At 32.2% G+C, this 25,579-nt stretch overlaps 1 protein-coding gene across 1 annotated transcript in view; it reads left to right on the top strand.

Moving 5' to 3' along the window:
* LOC132741036 (protein mono-ADP-ribosyltransferase PARP14-like) overlaps positions 1-23,582 on the top strand; it is a 57,350-nt gene extending 33,768 nt beyond the window's left edge. The window contains exons 10-13 of the mRNA XM_060729116.1: positions 4,039-4,142; positions 4,988-5,130; positions 16,012-16,189; positions 17,126-23,582. Of these exons, the coding sequence (XP_060585099.1) occupies positions 4,039-4,142; positions 4,988-5,130; positions 16,012-16,189; positions 17,126-17,412 (712 nt within the window). The 3' untranslated portion in view covers positions 17,413-23,582. The remainder of the gene's footprint in view (positions 1-4,038; positions 4,143-4,987; positions 5,131-16,011; positions 16,190-17,125) is intronic.
* The last annotated feature ends 1,997 nt before the right edge of the window (positions 23,583-25,579 follow it).

The raw sequence follows: 25,579 nt of genomic DNA, 5'->3' as shown, positions 1-25,579 counted from the left end.
GCCTTTCCTAATTTTTGAATTATTGCCCTTTGTTTATTTTTACACTGAACTTTGTCGGGGACATAACTCTAAAACTGTACGAAGTATCAGTACCTGTCACAAAGTGACATGGTGAGCTTTTGTGATCGCTTTTCGTCCGGCGTCCGTCTGTCTGGCGTTCGCCCGTAAACTTTTACTTTAAACGACATCATCTCCTCATAAATCACTAAGCCAATTTCATCCAAACTTCACAAGAATGTTCCTTTGGTAGTCAACTTTAAAAATTGTTCAAAGAATTTAATTCCAAGTAGAACTCTGGTTGCCGTGGCAACCGAAAGAAAAAACTTAAAATATCTTCTTTTAGAAAACCATAAGAGCTAGAGCTTAGATATTTGGCATGAAACATCATCTAGTCAGTATCTTCCAAGTTTATTCAAATAAATACCCTGGGGTCAAAATTGGCCCTGCCCGTGGGGGTCATTGATTTTCCTTATTTGTATATAGTAAAACTTAAAAAATCTTCTATTAAAAACCCCAAATAGCTAGAGCTTAGCTATTAAGCATGGAACATCTTCTAGTGGATGTCTACCAAGTTTGTTCAAATAAAAGCCCTGGGGTCAAAATTGGCCCCACCCCAGGGGGTCATTGTTTTTCCCTTTATGTATATAGTAAAAACTTTAAAAATCTTCTTTTAAAAAACCTTTAGAGCTAGAGCTAAGATATTTAGCATAAAACATCTTCTAATGGGTGTGTACCATTTTTGTTCAAATAAGGGCCCTGGGGTTAAAATTGGCCCCGCCCCCCAGGATCATTGATTTTCCTTATACATGTATGTATATAGTAAAAACTTAAAAAATCTTCTGTTAAAAAGCCCAAAGAGCTAGAGTTTAGATATTATGCATGAATTATCTTCTAGTGAGTGTGTACCAAGTTTGTTCAAATAAAAGCCCTGGGGACAAAATTGGCTCCGTCCATTGCTTTTCCCTATACGTGTATAGTAAAAACTTAAAAAATCTTCTTAGAGCTAGAGCTTAGATATTTATCATGAAACATCTACAAATGGGTGTCTACCAAGTTTGTTCAAAAAAAGCCCCTGGGTTAAAATTGGCCCGGCCCTGGGGGCCTATATACAGGTGAGCAATTTCAGGGCCATTATGGCCATCTTGTTTTTGAATTATTGCCCTTTGTTTATTTTTACACTTCCTAATTTTTGAATTATTGCCCTTTGTTTATTTTTACAATTTGAACTTTGTCTGGGATATAATTCTAAAACTATAAGAGGTATCAACATGAAACTTTGTAGCTAGATAGATCTCATTGAGTAGGTTTGCAGTGCACAAGAACCGTAACTCTGGTTTGCCTTATTTTTGTATAATTGCCCTTTGTTTATTTTTACACTTTGAATGTTGTCAGGGACATAACTCTAAAACTATAAGAGGTATCAACACATGAACTTTTGAAGGTAGATAAATCTCATTGAAAAGGTGTGCAGTGCTAAAGAATCATAACTCTGCCTTGCCTTATTTTGAAGTTATTGGCCTTTGTTTATTTTTCCTTTTTGACTTTAGTCCAGGACATAACTCTTAAACTATTAGAGATATCAACATTTAACTTTGTAGGCAGATAGATCTCATTGGATAGAACTGCAGTGCTAAAGAACCTAAACACAGCCTTGTCTAATTTTGGAGTTATTGCCCTTTTTTCATTTTTACTCTTTGAATTTAACCCGGGACATTACTCTGAAACTATAAGAGATATCATCACGAAACTTTATAGATAGATAGATCTCATTGAATAGAAGTGCAGTGCAAAAAACATAACTCTGCCTTGCCTCATTTTGGAGTTTTTGCCCTTTTTACCTCACCTGTCACAAAGTGACAGGGTGAGCTTTTGTGATCGCTTTTCGTCAGGCGTCTGTCCGTCCGTAAACTTTTACTTCAAATGACATCTCCTCATAAACCACTTAGCCAATTTCATCCAAACTTCACAGGAATGTTCCTTTGGTGGTCACCTTTAAAAATTGTTCAAAGAATTTAATTCCATGCAGAACTCAACTGAAAGAAAAAACTTTAAATATCTTCTTTTAAAAAACCCTAAGAGCTAGAGCTTAGATATTTGGCATGAAACATCTTCTAGTGAGTATCTACCAAGTTTGTTCAAATAAAATCCCTGGGGTCAAAATATGCCCCGCCCCAGGGGTCATTGATTTTCCCTATATGCATATAGTAAAAACTTAAAAAAATCTTCTTTTAAAGAACCTAAAGAGCTAGAGCTAAGATATTCAGCATGAAACATCTTCTAATGAGTGTCTACCAAGTTTGTTCAAATAAAAGCCCTGGGGTCAAAATTGGCCCCGCCCCATGGGGTCATTGATTTTCCCTATATGCATATAGTAAAAACTTAAAAATCTTCTTTGAAAAAACCCAAATAGCTAGAGTTTAGATATTCAGCATGAAACATCTTCTAGTAAGTGTCTACAAAGTTTGTTCAAATAAAAGCCCTGGGGTCAAAACTGGCCCCGCCCCAGGGGTATCATTGTTTTTAACTTTATGTGTATAGTAAAAACTTCTTTAAAAAAAACCAATGAGCTAGAGCTTAGATGTTTAGCATGAAACATCTTATGGGTGTCTACCAAGTTTGTTCAAATAAAAGCCCTCGGGTGAAAATTTGCCCTGCTGGAGGGGGGGGGAGGAGATCATTGTTTTTCATTATGTGTGTAGTAAAAACTTAACAAACTTAACATCGTGAAACATCTTCTAATGAGTGTCTTTCAAGTTTGTTCAAATAAAAGCCCTGGGGTTTAAACTGGCCCCACTTCGGGGCCCTTTATACAGGTGAGCGACCTCAGGGCCATCATGGCCCTCTTGTTTCATTTTTTTTATACTTTCTTGTGTCCAAAACCTTCTCGGGGAGCATCACCCGGTTCAACCGGTTCTCGAGTGTAATAATTTGAATCCCATATTGAAATGTTTGATAAGACAAAGCTATCCAGGTAGTTGTGGAAGATTACCTATTCTATTTGATTGTCTGCTTGTGTCTGAAATAATAATTATACAAGGTCACCTTAGATGAAATATGAAAAAAAGACCATACAGTAATGTTTGGTATTTCTTTCAGAATAATAATGTTTTATATTTTCAATTGTGTGAAAATATTATGCTCCTTGGAATTTCTCTTTTGTACACTCCCTTCCTGTACACTTCAACAGACATAGTGAACACATTCGTTATAGGGATTTTCAGCTGTCTCCCCCACCCCCACCACCCTGAAAGTCAATCATTATGAACCTGTATAATGGGAATGCCCATGGAAAGTGGGTGGGCATGCAGTAGCATACCATTTAGAATTACTTAATACAAATGGTAACCATTATTAGACAATGTTTTGCACTCCAACTAGGTCTGTAGGTCAAAAGTCAAGGTCACAACTAGTGGTCAGAAGAAAATGCTTGTCTACAGCAAAACTTCTACAAGCACTAAGGGCAAATTTCAGGTCCTGGGGCCAAGGTTAAGGTCATTAGTAAAGGTCAAGGTTGAGATGAAAAATGATGTAGTACATGCTGACTATTTAGCCACATAAATTAGGAATTCTAACACAGATGTTTACTATCCTAAGACTAAGCTTTGTAGGCATTTCCATCTAAATAAACATAATGTAATTATTTTTAAAGTCAAGGTAACTGTAGTCATAAATGGAGGGATTTTAGTACTATTCCATGCAAATGTTCACCATCTTGAGATGTACTGTGGCAAACTTGAACTAGTTCAGTAGGCCAAATGTCATGGTCACACTTGGAGGTTAGAGGACAATTTTTCAGCATGTAGAATCAAGAGTCCTGTAGAACATCATGACAGGCACATTTTGTGACAGTAACATCCTTTTTACTGAGTGAATCTTCTGTTGCTTTTGAAAGAGACAGTAAAATTATTATTATTAATCCTTGTCAGATTAAAATTTTATTTGTAATTTTAAAAAAAGCTAGTGGTTGTCCGATTGTCATGAAAGAAAAGTGTGTCATTTTGCATATTTCATTAACAAATTTTCACATTTGTTTTACAGTGCCGGTAAGACAAAATACATTCTAGACTTTTCAAAAATGGAGGAATATCCTGAAGATGACCCAAGTGACTGTGTGACAGTCATACGCAGAGATCTTGTAAAACGTAAGTAATTATTATTATTTAGACTTAACATGTGATTGTTTATCATATCTTAATCCGACTTGAAAAAGAAGCCATTAAAAGACAAGTGCTTATTTGTAGTATTCCTATTTAAATGTTTGAATTAGAAATAACATATTTCAATTAAGATTTTTTTTATTTGAAGCATTGATGTGATTGTTTCATATGCAAAGTAAATTAATCCAATTAATGAGTGACTGAATTAGATGCAATGCATTGTTCTTAAACATGTAGATAATATACAGAGGATATTGAATGAGTGTAGTTTAATACTAAATTTAATGAACAAGTTGAATAAAATCATATTATGCGAGCCTCTGGCGAGCATAATATTGTTTTATTCAACAAGTTCAATAAATTTAGTATTGAATCTACACGAATATAATATTCTATTCTTCACATATATAAAGTTAGAACAGTTAACTGTTAAAATGAGTATTTTTTCAATCGCCTATAGTGTAACGCTAACATTATTGGTTTTAAGGCTATATTTCTATATAGCGCAAATGACGTCACGTCAAAGTGTTATTATACTAGTGTAATATCGTTTTTATTAAATGGCTTTTTTACACTCCTGTGCCGCGGTTTTAGATAACTGTAACTTTTCTTTCTCAAATACACATTTTGGAGAATATTTCAGGAAATCTTTTCCAGTAATATTTTTAAAAATGTGATATTTTACAGTCATTTTCTTTTTGCTATTTACGTAATAGAAATGTGTTATTTAAAACAGCACTGTCATTGAATGCCAAACATTTTTGTAACCAAATGTTTGTATTTATGTAATGTAGATATATATAAAAATTATATATTTACTTTATTTATAGAGGGAACATTTGAAGCACCGGCACTATGGACAGATATGACTGGAAATCTAAGAGTTGTATCTTTACAGGCTGGCGGCCAAGAGTATAATGACATTTCACAAAAGTTCACAGCTTCTGCTGGGGGCACTTTTACAGTTGTCAAGGTTTGTGTCATTGTGTTGTTAAAAAAAAGAACATTTCTTAATACAGCTGCACAAGCATTTTTAGCTTGACTACATCATTTTCTGTTTTTTTTATGACAATGGTTAAATTATCCAATATTCAAGTTCAGATTGACATACATGTATCTTTATGGTACTTGATGTATAGCAAGCTTAAGTGAAGACCTCGCTTGAATTTACTTTTGAGTCAAAAAATAGACATTAGAAAAGAAGATCTTTTAAAAATCTTATCAGAATTTACAATGTCCAACGCTTAAATACTTAGCATGTATCATCAGATTGTACACCACTCAGGGAGTCACTTAGTTTACTTGTATAATAAAAATGCCTTAACAATCTTCTTTGAATGTACAACACCTAGAGTTTACACAGTTTGTATTCAGCATCACATTGTGGTCCTCCATTAAAGTTATTGACCAGCTTTTCACTTTTGAAAATCCTGGTTATTAGAAAGGGGTAAGGCAAGCAGATGGATGGGCAGACTGGCAGCTGGCTTCAAACAAGATTCCAGTCAATAAATTGTTTGGATTGAGATATTTTAATCAAACTTGGTGCATAGCAAGCTTATTTGAAGACCTTGCTTTGGATCGCTTTGGTCTCCTAGACTCAAGGGCATTGTTACCAAAAAAATGAAAATCAAAAGGTCCAAATTGACTTCACCCAAAGGATCCCTTAGTTTTTGTAGTGTTGAATAGAAAAATACAGAGAAATGTATCCAAGATGAGCAATTCAGGGCGGTCATGACCCTCTATATACTCAGAATATATTGAAAATTTGTGATTGCTTTTCGTCCGTCGTTTGTCCGCCTTCTGAAAACTTTTACTTTAAATGACATCTCCTCATAAACCACTAAGCCAATTTCATCCAAACTTCACAGGAATGTTCCTTTGGTGGTCACCTTTAAAAATTGTTCAAAGAATTTAATTCCATGCAGAACTCTGGTTGCCATGGCAACTGAAAGAAAAAACTTTAAATGTCTTCTTTTAAAAAACCCAAAGAGCTAGAGCTTAGATATTTGGCATGAAACATCTTCTAGTGAGTGTCTACCAAGTTTGTTCAAATAAAATCCCTGGGGTCAAAATTGGCCCTGCCCCAGGGGGTCATTGATTTCCCTATATGCATATAGTAAAAACTTAAAAATCTTCTTTTAAAGAACCCAAAGAGCTAGAGCTAAGATATTTAGCATGAAACATGTTCTAATGGGTGTCTACCAAGTTGTTCAAATAAGAGCCCTGGGGTCAAAATTGGCCCCGCCCTAGGGGTCATTGATTTGCTTTAAATGTGTATAGCAAAAACTTAAAAAATCATATTTGAAAAAACACAAATAGCTAGAGTTTAGATACTAAGCATGAAACATCCAGTGTCCGCCTGTAATTTTTTACCTTAAACAACATCTCCTCATAGACCGCTAAGCCAATTTCATCCAAAATTAACAGGAATGTTCCTTTGGTAGTCAACTTTTAAAATTGTTCAAAGAATTTTATTCCATGCAAAATCATGGCAACCAAAAGAAAAAACTTAAAAATTTTCTTTTAAAAAATCGAAAGAGCTAGAGGTGCTTAAATATTTGGCATGAAACATTGTCTAGTCAGTGTCTACCAAGTTTGTTCCAATAAAAGCCCTGGGAGCCCTGGGGTCAAAATTGGCCCTGCCGGGGGGGTGGGGGGGGTCATTGATTTTCCTTACTTGTACACAGTAAAAAGTAAAAACTTAAAAATCTTCTTTTAAAAAGCCAAAATAACAAGAGCATGAAACATTTTCTGGTGGGTGTCTACCCTTTATAAATACAGGAAAAACTTGAAAAATCTTTTTTTAAATAAGCCTAAGAGCTAAAGCTAAGATATTTAACATGAAACATCTACTAATTGGTGTCTACCAAATTTGTTCAAATAAACCTTGGGTTAAAATTGACCCCATCCCGGGGTTATTGATTTTCCTTATAAGTGTATAGTAAAAACTTAAAAAATCTTCTTTAAAAATACCTAAAGAGCTAGTGTTATGACACTAAGCATGAACTATCTTCTAGTGAGTGTCTACCAAGTTTGTTCAAATATAAGTTATGGGGTCAATATCGGCCCCACCCGGGGGCGGGAATCATTGTTTTTCCTATATGTGTATAGTTAAAACTTAAAAAATCTTCTTTTGAAAACCCCAAAGATCTAGAGCTTAGATATTTATCATGAAACATTTCTAATGGGTGTCTACCAAGTTTGATCAAATAAAAGCCCCTCGGTTAAAAAAGTCCTGCCCCAGGGGCCTTTATACGGACAAGTGATATTAGGGCCATCCTGATCCTCTTATTTTATTATTTCCAATCAAGTTCAAAATGGGTCATGTGATGTGACAAGGTCAAATCATAGGCATACTTTTTCAACATTATTTATAACTTTATTTTATTTAATTTAGTTTAAACATAATTTATTTCTCAGAATATATATACATGTTACAATTTACAAAATATATAAAGCATTTCAAATGTTTTTAAAGAACAGGACCTTAGAATGAAAGACATAATATGTCACATGAAATTCTTCTCTTTATTAACTTTGCATGGTACTTACTTAATGATTTTTATGTAAATATTGAATTTATGTTTGTAGATATATAAGAAACATGGAACATGTACAATTTCATAATATTAAAACCCTTACTGCCAAATATTGAAGTCAGTCTTCACTTAGGTCAGCAGCCATTATGGCGATCTTATGCACTAGATATTTTAAGACGTTTAAGAAAATTTTGAATAGATTTAATTTTATCAGGTGATTTAAGATGAAGTTTAAAGTCAGTTTTTTCTTTTTTCTGTATACAGAAAGTATATTGAAATATCTATAAATTGTAATGCATCTCTGCCATGACTTATTTAAAGTTTCGGATTCATTGCATTTGCATGCAGGGATCTTTTGCAGTAATTTTCACTTGTTTGAGAGTCAGCCGTGCAGGAGTAAAGCATTTACAAGAGTTCAAAGTGCAATAAACACTTTGAGAAAACTTGTTTGTACTGCTCTGTGTGTCTGCATTATGGTGTTCCTATTCCTTGAAATCTGTTTAGTATCACCTACAGCTGTAAGCTGTCAAGTCAAAGGTGAAAAAACATTTTGTATAATTTTTTTTATACCTCCTTGTTCGTGCTTTGAGCATAAGAGCGATTTGGTTTTCCATTGAAGATTCGGGCATAAAGAGATGTTGTCAACAAATGTTTTGGTTAGTATTCCCAAAGTGATGAGTTGGTTTATTATTTATTATAAAGGGACCTTTTAATTTCTTTAGTATGATGTAAAACAGAAATATTAAAAGATATTAATTGCATAACATCTGTTAAGCATTAGGTGTCATTTATCAAACTAACATTTCTCAAGCTGCCTAGGTAATTGCATTTGTATTTTGATCTACCATAAATTGAATATTCAACCATTATACTTGAAAAAAAAAACAACAACAGCAAAATAACATGGTCATATTAATTTCATTTGCGGAGATATTGTGCTGCAAACAAGTCCTTTGTATTATCACGGTGGAATGGGGTCCTATCCCATATCTACATGTATATACCCCAATACTAACCATTATAGATTTTCTATTCTTCATTCAAGTGTATCTCTCTCTCTCTCTCTCTCTCTCTGAGGTCAAGGTCACTTAATTGTATACAAGCTCTCTCTCTCTCTGAGAGGTCAAGGTCACTTAATTGTATACAAGTTAAAGATTGTGTCCAAGTCCTAAGTATAATTTTTATGTCATATTCTAGTTGTCTATGACATTTTGATGTTATAATAGTCTGATCATCCTGAACTTCTGTTTCAAGTAAATAATGTAATTAAATGGCAGTTACTGTAAAGTTGCTGTAAACCTGGGTAATATTATTACAGAATCCAGGTATGTTTGTTAGGAAACTGCTAATTGGTATAATTATGATTATAATACTGTATAACTTGTCATTAAATTACCCCACTACAAAAATATATAGAGGATATTTGTTTGTTTTGCATGTAAGATTGAAATATAATTTCACTGAGTGAACACCAGATGCAATATTTTCACGAGTGGCGTAGCCACGAGTGAAAATATAATAGCTGGTGTTCACGAATGAAATATATTTCAATCTTATATGTAAAACAAATAAATTTTCTTTTTATTTCATGCTTTTTAAGGGATTTTAAGTATATTTTTACTGATTTTGCCGCGTAACGTCACGCATTCCCCTATGTGACGTCATCATATCATGACGTCACATCATCAATTTTGAAATATAGTTCTGTTAATTTTCTCTAATTTTGTTACATTTTTATATGATGTATGATGAAATCGACTTTCTTTTCCTAAAGAAGCAAAATTTACGCATGACGGCAATTATTTCTGCTTGTTATTTCATTTAGTTATGATTTTCTTTTCATCCGCATTCAGATATAGTCCGGCTACAGTGAAAATTATATTTTATAAATTTCACTAGTGGTTTATCAGAATATAATCATCTGATATATTACAATAAAACACTGGAAAGCATGAAATAAGAAGGAATCACTTTGTTGCATTGGACTGTGGGTCAGTGAGTCAAACAGTCAATCTGTCTCCACCATTCTATAAATGTTATACCACTTAATCACCATTCTAAAAATCTTATATCACTTAAAGGATTCTTTTCAGATTTGGGTCATTGACCATCTCAACAAGGCTTTGTGCTGAGTCTATGCCACCATTGTGCTGGTTTAAGGTCAAGGTCACACTTAAAGGTTAACAAACAAACATTTTATTGACTAAAAGGCCACCAGCACATGCCAGCATATACATTTTCACAATATAAACATTTCATGTGAGTGGTATAAATGATTATGAAACATATTCAGTATGCATTGATGAGCAGCTTAGCAAATACAATTATCAAACAATATCAATTTATTCATAAACATAAATAAGACGTTAAATAATCTGTTATACATAGTATTAAGGATTTTCATTGTCTAGTTTTAAAAGCTTTAAATAACATATATATTTTTACAATATTTTCGTTCCTACTAGACACATACGGGAATCTCTATGAACATTTTGATATGGCCCATGCTCAATTTCTAACTAGAAACAGAACATCTAAAAAATATATATATATTCTTATATTTCCTGATAAGTAGATAATTTACATATGATTCACTGACTCAAAAGATGTTTAATACCCAGAGTGAGAAATCAGTTTAGGACTATTTAAGCATTTACTGGTCCATATTTGTATATATTGATCCTTAAAACGTTGCATAAATTGTATTTAGACAAACATCTGAGAACCAGTTTCACAGTGTGTCTCCTCTATAAATTATTAAGCCCTCAATGAGGGTAAAGGGGCTCTAATGTCCACCTTTACAAGGCAATATGCAGAACGCATGCCTCAACCATGTTAGCTCAAGATGAAGGACACTAAAAGTCTTGAAAGTCAAATGTCTGATAATTTTCTGTCATGTCTATAAATCGTTTACCTTTTGAAGGATTTTCTTTGAACTTGGCTCAAATATTCACCTTATTTAGTTGATGTGCAGAGCACATGCTGCCACTGTCAGCTCAAGGGCATCCTTGTCAGGTTGAATGTTAGACAATTTTGTGTCAATGGTATAGATTCTAATTTACCCCTTTAACGATTTTCTACAAACCAAGCTCAAATACTCACTTTGAAAAATAATGATTAATCCAATGTCATTGAGAGGGTGTTAGTCACTCCTATGGCAGCTCTAGTATATGATCAGTCCTTAATACTCTCTTATAGATGCCCCATCATTATTAACAAATATGTCTTCGAGAGAGGTGGGTGCATTATCAATGTTTTTCTCTTCCTGTCTCTCTTTCCATATATTTGTCTATGTGTCTATATTTGTGTACCAACTCTTCATGTTATCAGCTTGAGTCTTCATACTTGTAAATAACATAGCAATGTACGAAAACTTCATAATGAAATATGAACTTGATTAAAAACTCTTGATCTTTAAGGTCAAGCTTGCAAAATTCTGCATAATTTTTTTTTTTTTTTAAAGTGATGGTTGCATTTGTTTTACAAATATATTGTATTTGAAATTATAAAGGCACACTTCATTCTTTACACCCTGAGTTGTGATATATGACCGTTTTATGTTGATTTGATGTAAAATCAAAGTAGTTCACCTATACATCTGTTCATACATTGTTTACAGATTGAGCGTATTCAGAACAATACATTGTGGGCACAGTATGCGGCAAAGAAAAAACAACTTGAGGATCAGAATCCAGCAAATACAACAAATGAGAGATTATTATGGCATGGAACAGCTGTTGAAGCTGTTGATAATATCAATGCCCATGGATTTAACAGGAGTTATTGTGGCAAAAATGGTGTGTATCTTACCAATGTTACTATCATTTTACATCTGTGTCTTATTCCCTTTTTGTAAAATAATGATATTAACTAATGTGCCAGTCAGACAGAATCTCAATTTTGTATGTTTCAGATGTGAAGAAACAAAATTCAAATGGTAATGAAGCATTTGGCATGAGTTGTTTGTCATATAAATGATGACAATGTATCAAACATTTTCATGATGATATATTATAATTTGCTGCTTTTATATATGAAAACAGTTATTATATTAATACATCCTCTTTCCTTTTTCAGCAACATACTATGGGGATGGAGTTTATTTTGCAGTAAATGCCAACTATTCGTGCAGTAATACTTATTCCCGGCCTGATCCAAGTGGTGTAAAGAGAGTGTATTATTGCCGTGTACTTACTGGAGAATATACCCAGGGTACCAAAGGAATGCGTGTAGCACCTACAAAGGGTGGTACTGGTAGCACTGCTATATACGACTCTGTTGTGGAGAATAAAGCTTCCCCGGGGATGTTTGTTATATTCCATGACACACAAGCCTATCCAGAATATCTGATATATTTTAAGTAACAATTAATGTCTGTTATATATGACACTACAAGTAGAGTGATTTTTTCAACTGAAAGAAACTGTGTCATTCAGCATTTAGTGCAAGTTCCTCTATTAATAGACATTGGTATACTGTGATATGTGAAAAACTAGTGTAATGCCTTGATTAAAAAAAGAAAACGATTTACAATTAAATGAGACATTTTAATGTAAATTCCTTTATACATGTATATATATAGGAATAGATAGACTGTTCAGTTAAATATTCTAATGTGTGTGTGTTTTGTTTTCATCAATATGAACTAAAATTCTGTTATATTGTACATTTAATAGCTTAATTTCCGATCTCCATAAAAGAAGTTTCCGTAAAATATTTCCTATAAATTTTGCCTGGGAGCCTTACATTTTCATAAAGGGAGTGGGGGGGGGGGGGGTAGGGTGAGGACGTTTAGTACTTTTGGTTTTAATAAAAATAGCACCATTTTTCTCATGAAATAAAGCTGTAAATTACATTATTTTATTTTTGTGAAAAAGAAAGTTTAACTTATCAAATCTATAGATAATTTGCTGCAATAGTCCTTCAAATGATAACATAGTACTCATCATAAAACAGCACCAAAGACTTTAAATAAAAATTAAATTGAGATAAACAGACTCAGTAACTCTTTACCCTAAAATATCCTTATTAAAATCTTTTATTTCTTTGTATTTACTAGTAAAAGAGCAAAATAATCACTAATTAATTGCTTCTTTTCTAAATAATCATATTTCAAGTGATATTGTTAGCACTATAAAACGTTGTTATTTACTTTGGTATAAATTGAATAGAGGTGTGAAGGTGTGAAAGGCAACAAAAGACTGTTGTGTTTTAAATGAAAGATGATTGCATTGTACTACATATGACTGGTTACTAAACAATAAGATATGACATTAATATATGTTTAAATAATTGTTTGTTAAAACTATAAAGTTGTAAAAATGTTATGTTAACTTTGAAATAAATTATGATTTTATTTCTTTGCTGAATAATATTTGCAATTATTTGTTTGACACTGTGTATTTATTCAAACTTTGATGAATATATAAAAGTAATGGTACTGAAACTTAATTACTTCACCATAAAAAGTACTGGTACTGCAGTACCAAGCTAAAATCTAATACTGGTAATGGTACTGCATAATTTACCAAGGACTGGTTCTCACTGGAACTTAAGTATTACACCCTTAGTACTGATGCAGCTCTGTAGATGATACATTTTTGTGTTTACTATAAGATAAAATAGATTCTGAAGGATTTGAATAAAATTATTAATCTACTCTTGATTTGAGCACTGGTAAGTAGATTTCTCACCAAAAAAACTGGGTGGTTGAGCCTTTATTAAGGGGGGGGGGGGGGGTTTAATAGGAATTTTATGGTATAAGTAATTTATTATATACTTGTAAACGAAATATTGAGAAATATTGATGAAATAAAATGTGTTTTTTTTATTTTCCGTATTTTCACTGTAAAAATTTATTTTTCATTGATATTTTCCGTATTTGTTGTTTAAAAAGTGACCACTTCTGTTTTGGGGGTTTGAAGGGGGGCGGAGTCCCCCTCATCGCCAAGAACATTTTGGACTTGTGAGAGGCTAAAAATGAACCCAGATCGATCATAAGGTAATGTGTAACCAACGCTGAAAAGCATTTGACTCATATAATCTCAGTCCATTGAGAAGTTGCAGCACTTTGAAGTCAATTCTGACGGAAAAAATCAACGCAAAAAAGTGATTTTTGGCAATTTTGAGATGTCCCCTCGTTGCCATGGTAACGCCTGAGCATGTTGTTGCAAAGGCAATGGTCCAGTCAACACTTGTGCCAAGTTTGATTAGTATTGAAGCAGTTTTTATAATTTTATAGCAATTTGAACTTGTAACGGGAGACTTTTCAATGAAAATAGCCATTTTTCACAAAATGCTCATGAAGTAATGGGTTAAAAAGGAAAAAAAAGTATATAATAAAGAGAAAATTCAGGTTTTTTTCTATAAATACAGATTTATTTTCATCTTGTGGTATGAAAACTATCATATTAAGCAATATATTACAATGTAGTTAATGAAAATAAATTGTAGCTAGTAATATAATTATGTCTGTTTCCGTTATCATTAAAAAATATATGGGTTAAAATGCTTTCATTAACTTTAGGTTCTTGTATGTATGGAAGGTATCACACTAGATTATGGGATTTTTATGCTTTTATATGGTTGTTCTCTGGTGCCTGAAATTATGCATGGATGAGCACCAAGGGTATTCCTCCACCCTTGACCAGTTAAAAGGTGACATAATGTATTTTTTCCTTTTAAATTGACCATGTTCAGTTTAACTTTGAAATGAAATTACTGCATTTCTTTATTTTAACAAATACATGTATGTGATATTTCTAGATGAATGTTAGTGTATTTATTTGATCATTACCATATGAGTGGCGCGGAGGAAGGTAGTCTAGTACTGGTGTAACTCTCCAGGAACGATGGTTAGGAAACTACCCGCCTATATGACTGAAATACTGTTGGAAAAAGGCGTAAAATGAAACAAACAAACAAACAAACCATATGAGTGTTTGCAGGAATAGACTCTAGGCTACTAAATTAATCAGATCTTGAATTTCATATAGTTTATTAGCTTCTTACTGAGTATTATTGTTATTGATTACAATAAATTTGATTTATTCTTATTTTATGAAAATTTATACACATTGAGATGTTATAATTTTATTTAATTACATTGTTCTTGATAAATGAAGCCAATAATAATATTTAATTGTAGCTCTATCGGTGCTTACTGTAGAATTTCATATCACCGAGTGATTTTTTTAGAATATCCAGTATCTATGTTAAGCACTTCTTTCATGATTATGATCATTATAAGCCAAATGTAGCTGATAATAAAGTGATCTACAGTGCTCATTGTTCATAGATGTGATGTATATGCATAATCTTTTTAAATAAACTTTGTTGATTTAATGATTGAGTTTTTGTGTTTTGTAAAGCATGCCATATTTTGCTGATCTAATAACTATATTGCTTTTTGTGGTAATTATGTATGAAGTAAAACGTCATACAAATATCATGATTGTTGATTTTAAATCTATGTTAATTTTGAAGGCTCATTTTGCCTCCATATAGCTTGCCAGACAAGATGTTTCAGGGTGGATGATGGTACAAAATTGTATTAAAAAATCACGCGTCAGATTTTCTTAAATTTTAAGACAGAAACATCTTTCTGTATTCTTCTCTCGCCTTTCTGTATTTTTTTCTCACAGAGAAAAATGAATATAAGCATATTTTTTTCCCTTCTTGAACCAGTTCTTCACAATACTTGAACTGTACCCTTAAAATTATTCAAATAATTATGCTCAGCCACTTAACAGGGCACTTTATACTTCAAATTTACAACAAATATTGTAGTGAATATTTTGATGGATCTACAAATATTATTTTGTTTAACAAAAAGCACAAAGTCTTGTACATCTTAGCAATCAGATTTGTACAGTATAAAACAATAAAACGTATGGTTGAATTTATACCAAATTTAGCATAATTTATGTTCTGTCTCTGAATATCATCTAAACAAAATTGCTTACGAAATCTTGAAGGACAGTTGTAAATAGCTGTGATTATAAAGCAATGTACAAAAGTTTGACTTCCTCACATTAAATAATTACCATAAGTTACAAAGTGAAGATAGATGGTCTCGTGTATCAAATCGTAGGAAATCTGCACAGGTCTGAATTATTCAGACTTGTTCTGAGGCACAGTTTGAAAAAGTAAGTAAAAAATTGTAATATTACCTCTTCTTGTAAGGGATATCACATGTGTATTCGTTCCTTGGTTTAATATGAAAAGGGTTAGCCAAGAGATTTTTCAATATTACCAATCTAACCAACAGCTGACTGGAAAACATTCCTTATCTGTGATGATCTTTGATCTTACAGATTGAGCGTATTCAGAACAAGACATTGTGGGCACAGTACGAGGCAAAGAAAAAACAACTTGAGGATCAGAATCCACCTGGTACAACAAATGAGAGATTGTTATGGCATGGTACAGCAGCGGAAACAGTTGACAATATCAACGCTCATGGATTTAATAGGAGTTATTGTGGCAAAAATGGTATGCAAACCTATGCGCTCATGAAATAATTCCTTGCATCAGAACACCAAACAGTGATTTTATTTAGCAATACTCAATGTTTGGGTTATATAATTTCTTAATAAGTACCTTAATTAGTACATTAATACTAAGTTTCGTTACAATCAAACCAACTTTTTCCCTTTTTGAAAGATAAATTTTGATTCCTGAAATGATCTTGTTTGGGTCTCAGAATGTCAGAAAGGTGAAGGTTGTCAGATTATGAACCAATTTGTTTTTGTGTAGTGCCACCAATGCTGTTGTAATAAATTGGCTATAAGACTAATTGCAACACTGATATTCAATTCAATGTTTATTTGGCTTAAACAATCTAAAAAAAAAACATGAGTTGCCTTAACTGGTATTTGAACTCCAGACCTCTCGCTTCCTAAGCGAGCGTGTAAACCCCTCGACCACGGGGAAGTTAACGGCCTGAAGAAAACCTTATCATTCTAAATTAGGGTTTGTTACCCTATTAATTTAGATATATATTTTGTTCACGGTAAACCTGTTGTTTAACACTGATGAAAATAATCATGGAGCTGAATATAAGCATGTATATCTATTAAGAATAACACAATATTAGAAATCTTCGACCAATCGGGAACTATTTTTTCTTCACCGAGAAGGCTTGACTTTAATTAATGCGCCTGTCATTTGACAATCTTTACGCATGCTGTGAAATGCTAATAAAACTCTTGTTGAGCTGTAGTACAACTTCTTAAGAGAATCATTTTTTTGGTTTTAAACTCTATTTAGAAATAAAAAGGTTGAAAAATTAGTCCAAGACAAAGTAAATTGAAGAACATTTTGGATTTATAAAAAAAAATGTTACATACAAAGACTTGCCGCTTGTCCTTTATCCAATATAGAAATTGTATGGATATGAATAACATATATGCTATATAATAATTGCAGCCACTATGTATGGAGATGGTGTGTATTTTGCAGTCAATGCACAGTATTCATGCCGTAATACATATTCTCGTCCAGACCCTACAGGCATAAAGAGAATGTATTACTGCAGGGTATTAACAGGGGAGTGTACTCGAGGAAAACAGGGAATGCGTGTACCACCAAGTAAAGGTGGAACAGGAAGTACAGCTCTGTATGATTCTGTGGCTGATAATCCAGCAGCACCAGGGATGTATATAATCTTCCATGATACTCAAGCCTACCCGGAGTATCTTGTTTCTTTTCAATAACAGGACAATAAATATAAACAAACAGATCATTTCTTTCTTTGTTGACATAGTTTGCAATTGTATTATCCATCAAGAATGCATAAGATATGATTGAAATTCTGTTCGGCAAAAAATATCCTTCTATATAACTATTGTTGAAAGAAAACATTTTTTGTTTATTAGCTACTAGATAATTTTTAGGTTAAATTGCCATGGACATTAAATAATAAAGCCAGGGGAAAGACATCTGTCAGATTGAGAAAATTATTCTTATTGAATGCTTGTTTGAATGTATTTGTATTTAACTAGCTTTTTGTGTTCTGAATTTTTGCTTAAAGATTAATTAAGTACAATGTAAATTTAAGATCTTGCACTTTGTGCGTTTAAATATATATTAATAGTTATTGTAAATCATAAATATGTATCCTTTGTGTGACACAATCAGATAAATAACATGTACAATTATTGTAAACCAATGTTTTTATTATGCCCCCGGGCATATAGTAATTGTACCGTCCGTCTGTCTGTCTGTCCGTACGAGATTAACCTAGAACGGCAAGTTGGATTTTTCTTAAGCTCTACCTGTACCAATGGCTTCTAAGTTTAAACACTTACTAATCAATACAAAGTACATGATCTGGGCAAGTTACATAACTCTGGCTTTCATATTTACCAAGTTATTGCCCTTTTCAGCACTTAGAAAATGAATAATGGTTAACCTAAAATGGCATATCTAAAAAGTTCTATCTATACTAATGGCTTTATAATTTCCACACTTACTTATCAATACAAAGTACATGATATTGCCAAGTTATATAACTGTGTCATCCATATTCCCTTTTTTCACTTTGAAAATAGGGCCTTGTCTGGTTAACCTATTTTGGCAAGTTGGATTTATCTTAAATTTCTCCTAATTGCTTAATTTCTTTAATGATATCTTTCATATTTAGTAGGTGGATAGCTTTGATGGTTCTCTAATTTTTTGTGGAGTAAGCGGTCTCTAGGGTCAAGGTCACTGGTTTAAAAATAAATATAATATTGCTTATACAGCCTTTATTTTTAGTTGATGTCTTAGTTTAATACAAACATGCCAAGGGAGGTCCTCCTTCTTTGGGTGTAGTAAGGGGTCATTTGGGTCATGGTCAATGTTACCAATGTCAAGGACACCAATGTTAAAATAGATTTTTACAGGTGTATTGACCTTATTCTATAGACAGATGTTATTTATAATTGATAGAAACATAAACTTTGATGGAGTTATTGGTCAGTTGGGTCAAGGTCACCAGTGCTAAAAATAGATTTTTACACATTTTCTCATACAGCCTTTATTAAGTGACAGATGTATTTTACATTTAGTAGGAAGATAACTTGCATGGTATTCATCCTTTTGATTGGGGTAGGGATCAGTGGGTCAATGTCACTTGTGCTAAAAATAGATTTTTACACCTTTGCCCATACAGCTTTTATTTATTGACAGCTGTATTTCATATTTGGTAGGAAGATAACTTGCATGGTATTCTTACTTTGGATGGAGTAAGGGGTTAGTTGGGTCAAGGTCACCAGTGCTCAAAATAGATTTTTACACTTTTGCCCATACAGCCTTTATTTATTGACAGATGTATTTCATATTTGGTAGGAAGATAACTTACATGGTTTTCTTCTTTTGGATAGAGTTAGGGGTCAGTTTGGTCAAGGTCACCAGTGCTCAAAATAGATTTTTACACTTTTGCCCATACAGCCTTTATTTAATGACAGATGTATTTCATATTTGGTAGGAAGATAACTTGCATGAAGTTGAATATTTTTCAACTTCACAAGTCAGAGCAATGACTTGGCAACTTACATTTTTCACAATTACAAAATGCCATGACTTTGTCTGGCTACATGTATATAACTTGTGTTTACAATTTTTTGGCAATTTTTCTGTCCATAACTGAGTGAATGAGTAAACATTTTTTCAAATATTGCTACTGACAAGAATCTTAGCCAGGGGCATTTGTGTTTAACAAAGTTTAACACGTTCTTGTTTTTTTATTCTAATAACTCTCAGTATTTTGATGAATTCTTAAATCATTTTAAAGTTTCTATGTCCAGAATGTATTAGAATAATTCTGATACATTTTTTTTTACAAATTGGAAATTCTGATACATATTTTTTTTTTTACAAATTGGAAACAATTATTTTTTCTTTTCTTTTTTTCATGAAAATGAACAATTCTTTTTTCTTTCTTTATTTTCATGAAAATGAACAAAATGGAATACTTAAAGGGTTTAGAAGTATAATTATCTTATGAAATATTTTAGAAATTATGTTTTTTCGATAATTATATGCTTGATTCTTGAAACAGTTTTAACATAGAATGTCTCTGCTATTTAACACACATGAATATTAATATTTTATACATGAACAAAAAAAAATGTTCCAGAACAAAATATTTAATGCTACTTTTAGTAGGACTGTTACCATTTATTGATGATTATGTGCATGCACAATTTGCTCTTGAATAACAAATAAACATATTTATATCCATAGTAACTCGGGAATGGTACGGCAGATTGCAGCGCATATTTTCGATCGTGTAACGGATTAAAAAAAATGTTTCTGCTACATCTAAATATCTTTAAGTATTTTTGGAGTGTATGGCCTGAAAGAATATATTCTCAATTGAACACAATCTGTTACTTTCGAAATTGCTCAAATTTTACGGTATTTTTTTCTATATACCATAAATTTGACTGATTTTTAAACTAGCAGATTATATTAAATTGAGATTATATTATTAAAGACAACTCACTCGGATAGTATGAAAATATATTCAAAGGCCAGACAAACAATATGTAAAGCCGGTACAGATTTTGATTTATGCGTCACAATTTGCAGTCCTCACAGTTCCCAAGTTCCTTTTTTTGAAAGTTTCAAACAATAATATTTCAGCAGATATATAGCTTTATGCACTTTAAGACAAACTAAACAATCCTGTAACACATTAAACAGCAACAGTTTAATATTTAGGCCATTTGGAAGCATGATATTTAAATTGAGATTCCTAAATGATTTTTTACATTAAATAGTCTATGTTGCTTAGATAATTAACAATATCCACAGAAAATGAAAAGTCAATGTACAATAATTATCCAGTTATCCAGAACAAATTGCAAAATGTTAAATTGCAGGTTTTGATACAGAGTTTTGTATCAAACCTTATTCTCCAGGATCACCAGATCAGATAATAAATTATCCAGCAAGTTTACGGAATGTCAGTGGTTATATTCTGGTGCCTGTTCATGCCTGAAATAATGTATGGAAGGGCACCTGAGGTCTTCCTCCACCAGTAAAGCTGGAAATTCACCATATTGACCTATACTGTGTTCAGGTCAGATGTAAAACCCAAAACAAAACAAACAACAAAAACCAGATAATAATTATACATTGCTGCTTTCATGGACATAAAATATGCATCATTTCTATACATACATACAATGAGTCTACATACTTACATGCACGCGTGCACGCACACACACACACACACATACATACAACTTCTGCAACAAATTATCATGGAGAACAACTGGTAGAGTTTATGATGATATATCAATACTTTATTTTGTATACATGTCAGGCAAAAACATTATGCTATCTAACTTTTAGATAGCATTATTTTGCTGTTTTTATACTGATTAATACTATTTTTCATTAGTAGAAATAGGATAGTCTATGACATGTATACGTATATATAAAGTAATGATGAATTATCGTATCATAAAGTCACACGTATTAACTACAAAACATTATGCTCAGATTATAGGCAAAATGTGGATTCTGATGACCTCTGTTATTTTCGGTACACAAAATTACGTCAAAAGACATTTGGTAGAATACTACAATTAAAAGATAAGACAAATGGTCGAATACGACATATAGAATTGAAATTTGATAGAAAAAATATGTCCAATATTGTCAAAAAGATGTTGAATTTAAATTGAAAACCCTTCAAAAGTACAGGAATATATTAAAACAAAATTGGACAGAAGTAAATGGGTGCAGTTTGATTCGTAATTTATTCTAGTTCATTCTGATGTATAATCAAATTGTTTTCCAATATTCTTTATTTCAATATTTATTCAGTATTGAAATTTGTACGCAACTTCCAGTATATTTCCCCCAACTTTTCCTCACTTTTATCTTTACTCAGTGTATATACAGTTTTATTAAAGTTAATTTTTTTGAACCCCTAGAACTTGTAAAAAAAACCAAGGGAGGTAATCACTGTGAGGAGTTTGCGACACTATATCGAAATATAATACGCTATTCCGTCAAGTGTTGTAGGTTTAAATATTTTTCGACCATAAGTCACTGACTCTATCATTTGTCCATTCTAAAATATGTCCCTTCTTTTAATTTGTTGTATTCTATAATTTAGTGTCTTTTGATGTATGGTCGTAAACCCTTATTTTCAATATTCACAGATTATATAATGTAACGAAATTCAGGATATCTATGTCCTCTATTGTTGGAAAGGCATAAGTCAACACTTTTATAACAGTATCTTGTTTTTTGTTTTCTTGTGTGTGTGTGTGTTTTTTTCTTCTCTTTAGCTTGTAATTCTTACATTGTCTATAACAACTATCATTAACAACAGGGCCGTTCCAGTTTGATTTGTTCTTTTTGAACTTGCTAAATTTTTGTTAACTTGATGTCAAATAATTTGTTGAGCCTAGTATTGTTTTTCATGCGATTATACACTCTTTAGAAGAAGATTAATGTTTTTCCATATATTAGTCAGTTTGTAGACTACTTTGTTTTCACTCTGAGTGCAGACTTCATAAGATGAATAATACTCATATTGATTGAAAGACATTTTACATATTTGGACTTGATAGGTCAAAGATGAAAGTTACCGTTTCCTTGAACTTGATGACTGTTTCCCCTCAATAACTGGCATACCAAATGACATAGAATCTAGAAACATAGTAGGATGCTTTAGAAGTTAAAGATCCTTATTGATTTTGGATTTATAAGGTCAAAGGCCACTGTCATGGAGACTGGATTTTCCAAATTTTCACAGTAACTGGAAGGCAGTAAGACCCAGAACCTTCAAATTTCATAGAATCATTTCTATAATGAGGTGAACAACTCTAAATTCTAAAAAGTGTTTTGGCCCCTGTATGTCAGTCACTTTGGCCTTGAATATTAAGATCCTTTCTACCCATGAACTGCAGTAATTTTAATTATTTTGACACAAAGTCTTCAAACTTTAAGCCTTCCATTTTTATATGATGATTGACCTTTCTGAGTAGAATCTGTTGTTTTTAGGCATATCTTTTGGAAGTTGAAGGTCACACCTAGAATTGCAATGTTGACTCTGCGCTTTTGATTTCTTATTTATATCCTTAACACCTTTATTGTTCCTCCATGATTTCTGTGATGATTTCAACTTAACAACAGTAACACCATATTGACACTGCACAGTAATCCAGGGGGATGCATAATCATTCCGACATCTTTGTTTTTTCAGCTGTTTTTTAGTGCTTAAGAATACATCATCACCTTGTTTAAAATATCTCTTTTCAAGCTATATTTTAAGCTAATCTTATTTATATACAATGTAAACTGTTCTTTATAATTACTGATCATAAGTGCTTAATTAGTGATTGGTCTATGATTTAAGCCTTGTTTTGAAATACATGTATATACATATACATGTTCAGAGAGGACACAGATGACATTTGGCTGTTCCACTTGTTACTTTGTTAGTTGTTGATATACAATGTATGATTACCTTTGATTTCTGTATATGCACATAATTATTTTTATACATAAACTTATTATGATGTGTTGGGCGGTAAGATGCCAATAAGGTGTATAAATTTTATATTTACATACACAATGTTTATATATAATTTTTGGTCAATCAATGTCATAAAATCAGGGCTGTTTCAATAAAGCCTTTCCATGGGTTGAACAACGGAATATGGGTACTTAATACCATTAAAAGAAGTCAATTTGGTTGCAAAAATAAGAAATTAAGATAAAAAAAAACACCAACAATTTTACCATAAATTATACACTGTGTATATATACTCCACACCAAAATGGCATCTTTTTGCCCAACTTATCAAAAATTTTGATTTTCAATTTGCCTTGCTTGTACTTAATACATTCTAATCTAAAAATAAAGTTATATAAAACATTTTGATGTTTCTTGATTATGCTTCCATAATTTGTATAATGATAGTTAGTTAACCCATAAGTTGGTGAATTTCTTAAATGGACATGTCTAGCTTTTATTTTTGGAGCTGTCCATTATCAAATGTAGAGAGACAAAAATTTGAAGTTTGTCAGCCAGTATATTTTGCCTGATCATACTGTATGGATATGCAAGGCTGAGCTGGGTAATATAATTGTGGCAAAGACTCACCAAGTTTGGTTCCAACAGGTTATTGGTTAATACACAAGGCAATCTGACGGACAGCTAAATCCCCTTCCCGCTGTGAACATGAATGTGTACTTCTTGACCTTTTACACGGTGATGGGGCGTTTACCACAAATTTCCGCGCAACGTCAAAATATTATACTTCTGACCGAGACACCGTATATTTCTGGACAAAATATTAATGGCGGATAACCAAATTGCAGGTAATAGCTTACAAAATATCTTACTGCTTGCATTGCAAAATTATTCCAATTGTTTAAGTACTCCATCGAAATTTCTGAAACAATTTATCGTTAATCTAGCACAACACAATTCACAAAAAAATACAGACTTCGAAGAAATAGTGTTTACAAAAGATTGTGCCTACCTCAACATGACTCGTACTTGCCACAAAAACATGCGTTAAAACGACGATGTATTTGTTCTATGACCTTACGAGCTCATGTATACATTATGGTTAGGCATAAATTCAAGTTCCATACAAAATTGTTGTGCTCTGCACATCGTCTCATTATGGTGATTTCTTATGCCAAGTAATTTCTAAAAATGTTCAACGGTTTGCAAGTTATAGAGCGGACACCAAATGTAGATTTTTTATTATGAAATGAAAACTTTTTAACATTTGACATTTAAGTGTGACCTTGACCTTGGGGTTAACAACCCAATTTTTGTGCATTGCACATCGTCTCATTATGGTGATTTCTTGTGCCAAGTAATTTCAAAAAATGTTCAGCGGTTAAAAAGTTATTGAGCAGACACGAAATGTAGACTTTTTATTATGAAATGAAAACTTTTTAACATTTGACATTTGACATTTAAGTGTGACCTTGACCTTGTGGGTAGCAACCCAATTTTTTTGCTCTGCACATCGTCTCATAATGGATCACTTGTGCCAAGTTATTTCAAAAAAAAAATTCAGCGGTTATGAAATGTAGACTTTTTTTTATGAAATGAAAACATTTTAAAAAATTTGACCTTTAAGTGTGACCTTGACCTTGGATATAGCAAATTGTGCTCTATACATCGTCTCATTATGATGATCACTTTAAAAGTTATGGAGTGGGCACAAAAGTGTAACGGACGGACAGACGGAGGCCATTCCTACAATCCCCTTTCTGCTATGCGGAAGGTGATTAATAACTAATTGAATGCTTCGAACTATATTATGAAATATTTAACACCAGGCTCATCCTACCAATAGTAAGTATTCCGCAATAAAATTCATCTATATTTTAATTTTTCGCGTAAAATTAAAACTATAATCAAAATGAATTAATGAAAACGTGAAGATACACAACTCCATATGCCAATGAAGTGAGCTAAAGACTTTTGTCAAATAATTTTTTTAAAGTCACCAGCAATTCAATTTCCAGGATTTAATGTTAAAGGATATACAGCTATTTTTTAAATTAGATATTTTTATACAGATAAAACTGTTGTTTCAATTATCGTTTGGTCAATTCTTGAAAGAGTTGTATATAACATGTAGATTGTGTTTCTATTTTTAAGACTCACAAATACAGTATACATGTATGAAAACAAAATAAAATTTTTCGATAAAAAATATATTGCTTGGTCAATTGTATCTAAAGTATGTTTTTATTAGGTTTATCAATGATTGTGTGCATGCTACATTTGCTCTTCATATAAACATACTTCACACAAACAAGTATTTATGGATTATTCATTTTCAAAATTGGCACAATAATTTTTATTAAATATACAGGCAGTAGATATTTAACTTAACAAAGTCA

Source organism: Ruditapes philippinarum, unplaced genomic scaffold, assembly GCF_026571515.1.
Source record: "Ruditapes philippinarum isolate M1 unplaced genomic scaffold, ASM2657151v2 ctg4768_1_1_1_1, whole genome shotgun sequence".
Taxonomy (NCBI): Eukaryota; Metazoa; Mollusca; class Bivalvia; order Venerida; family Veneridae; genus Ruditapes; species Ruditapes philippinarum.
The sequence above is the reverse complement of the archived record's forward strand: the minus strand, read 5'-3'. Positions and strand labels throughout refer to the sequence as shown.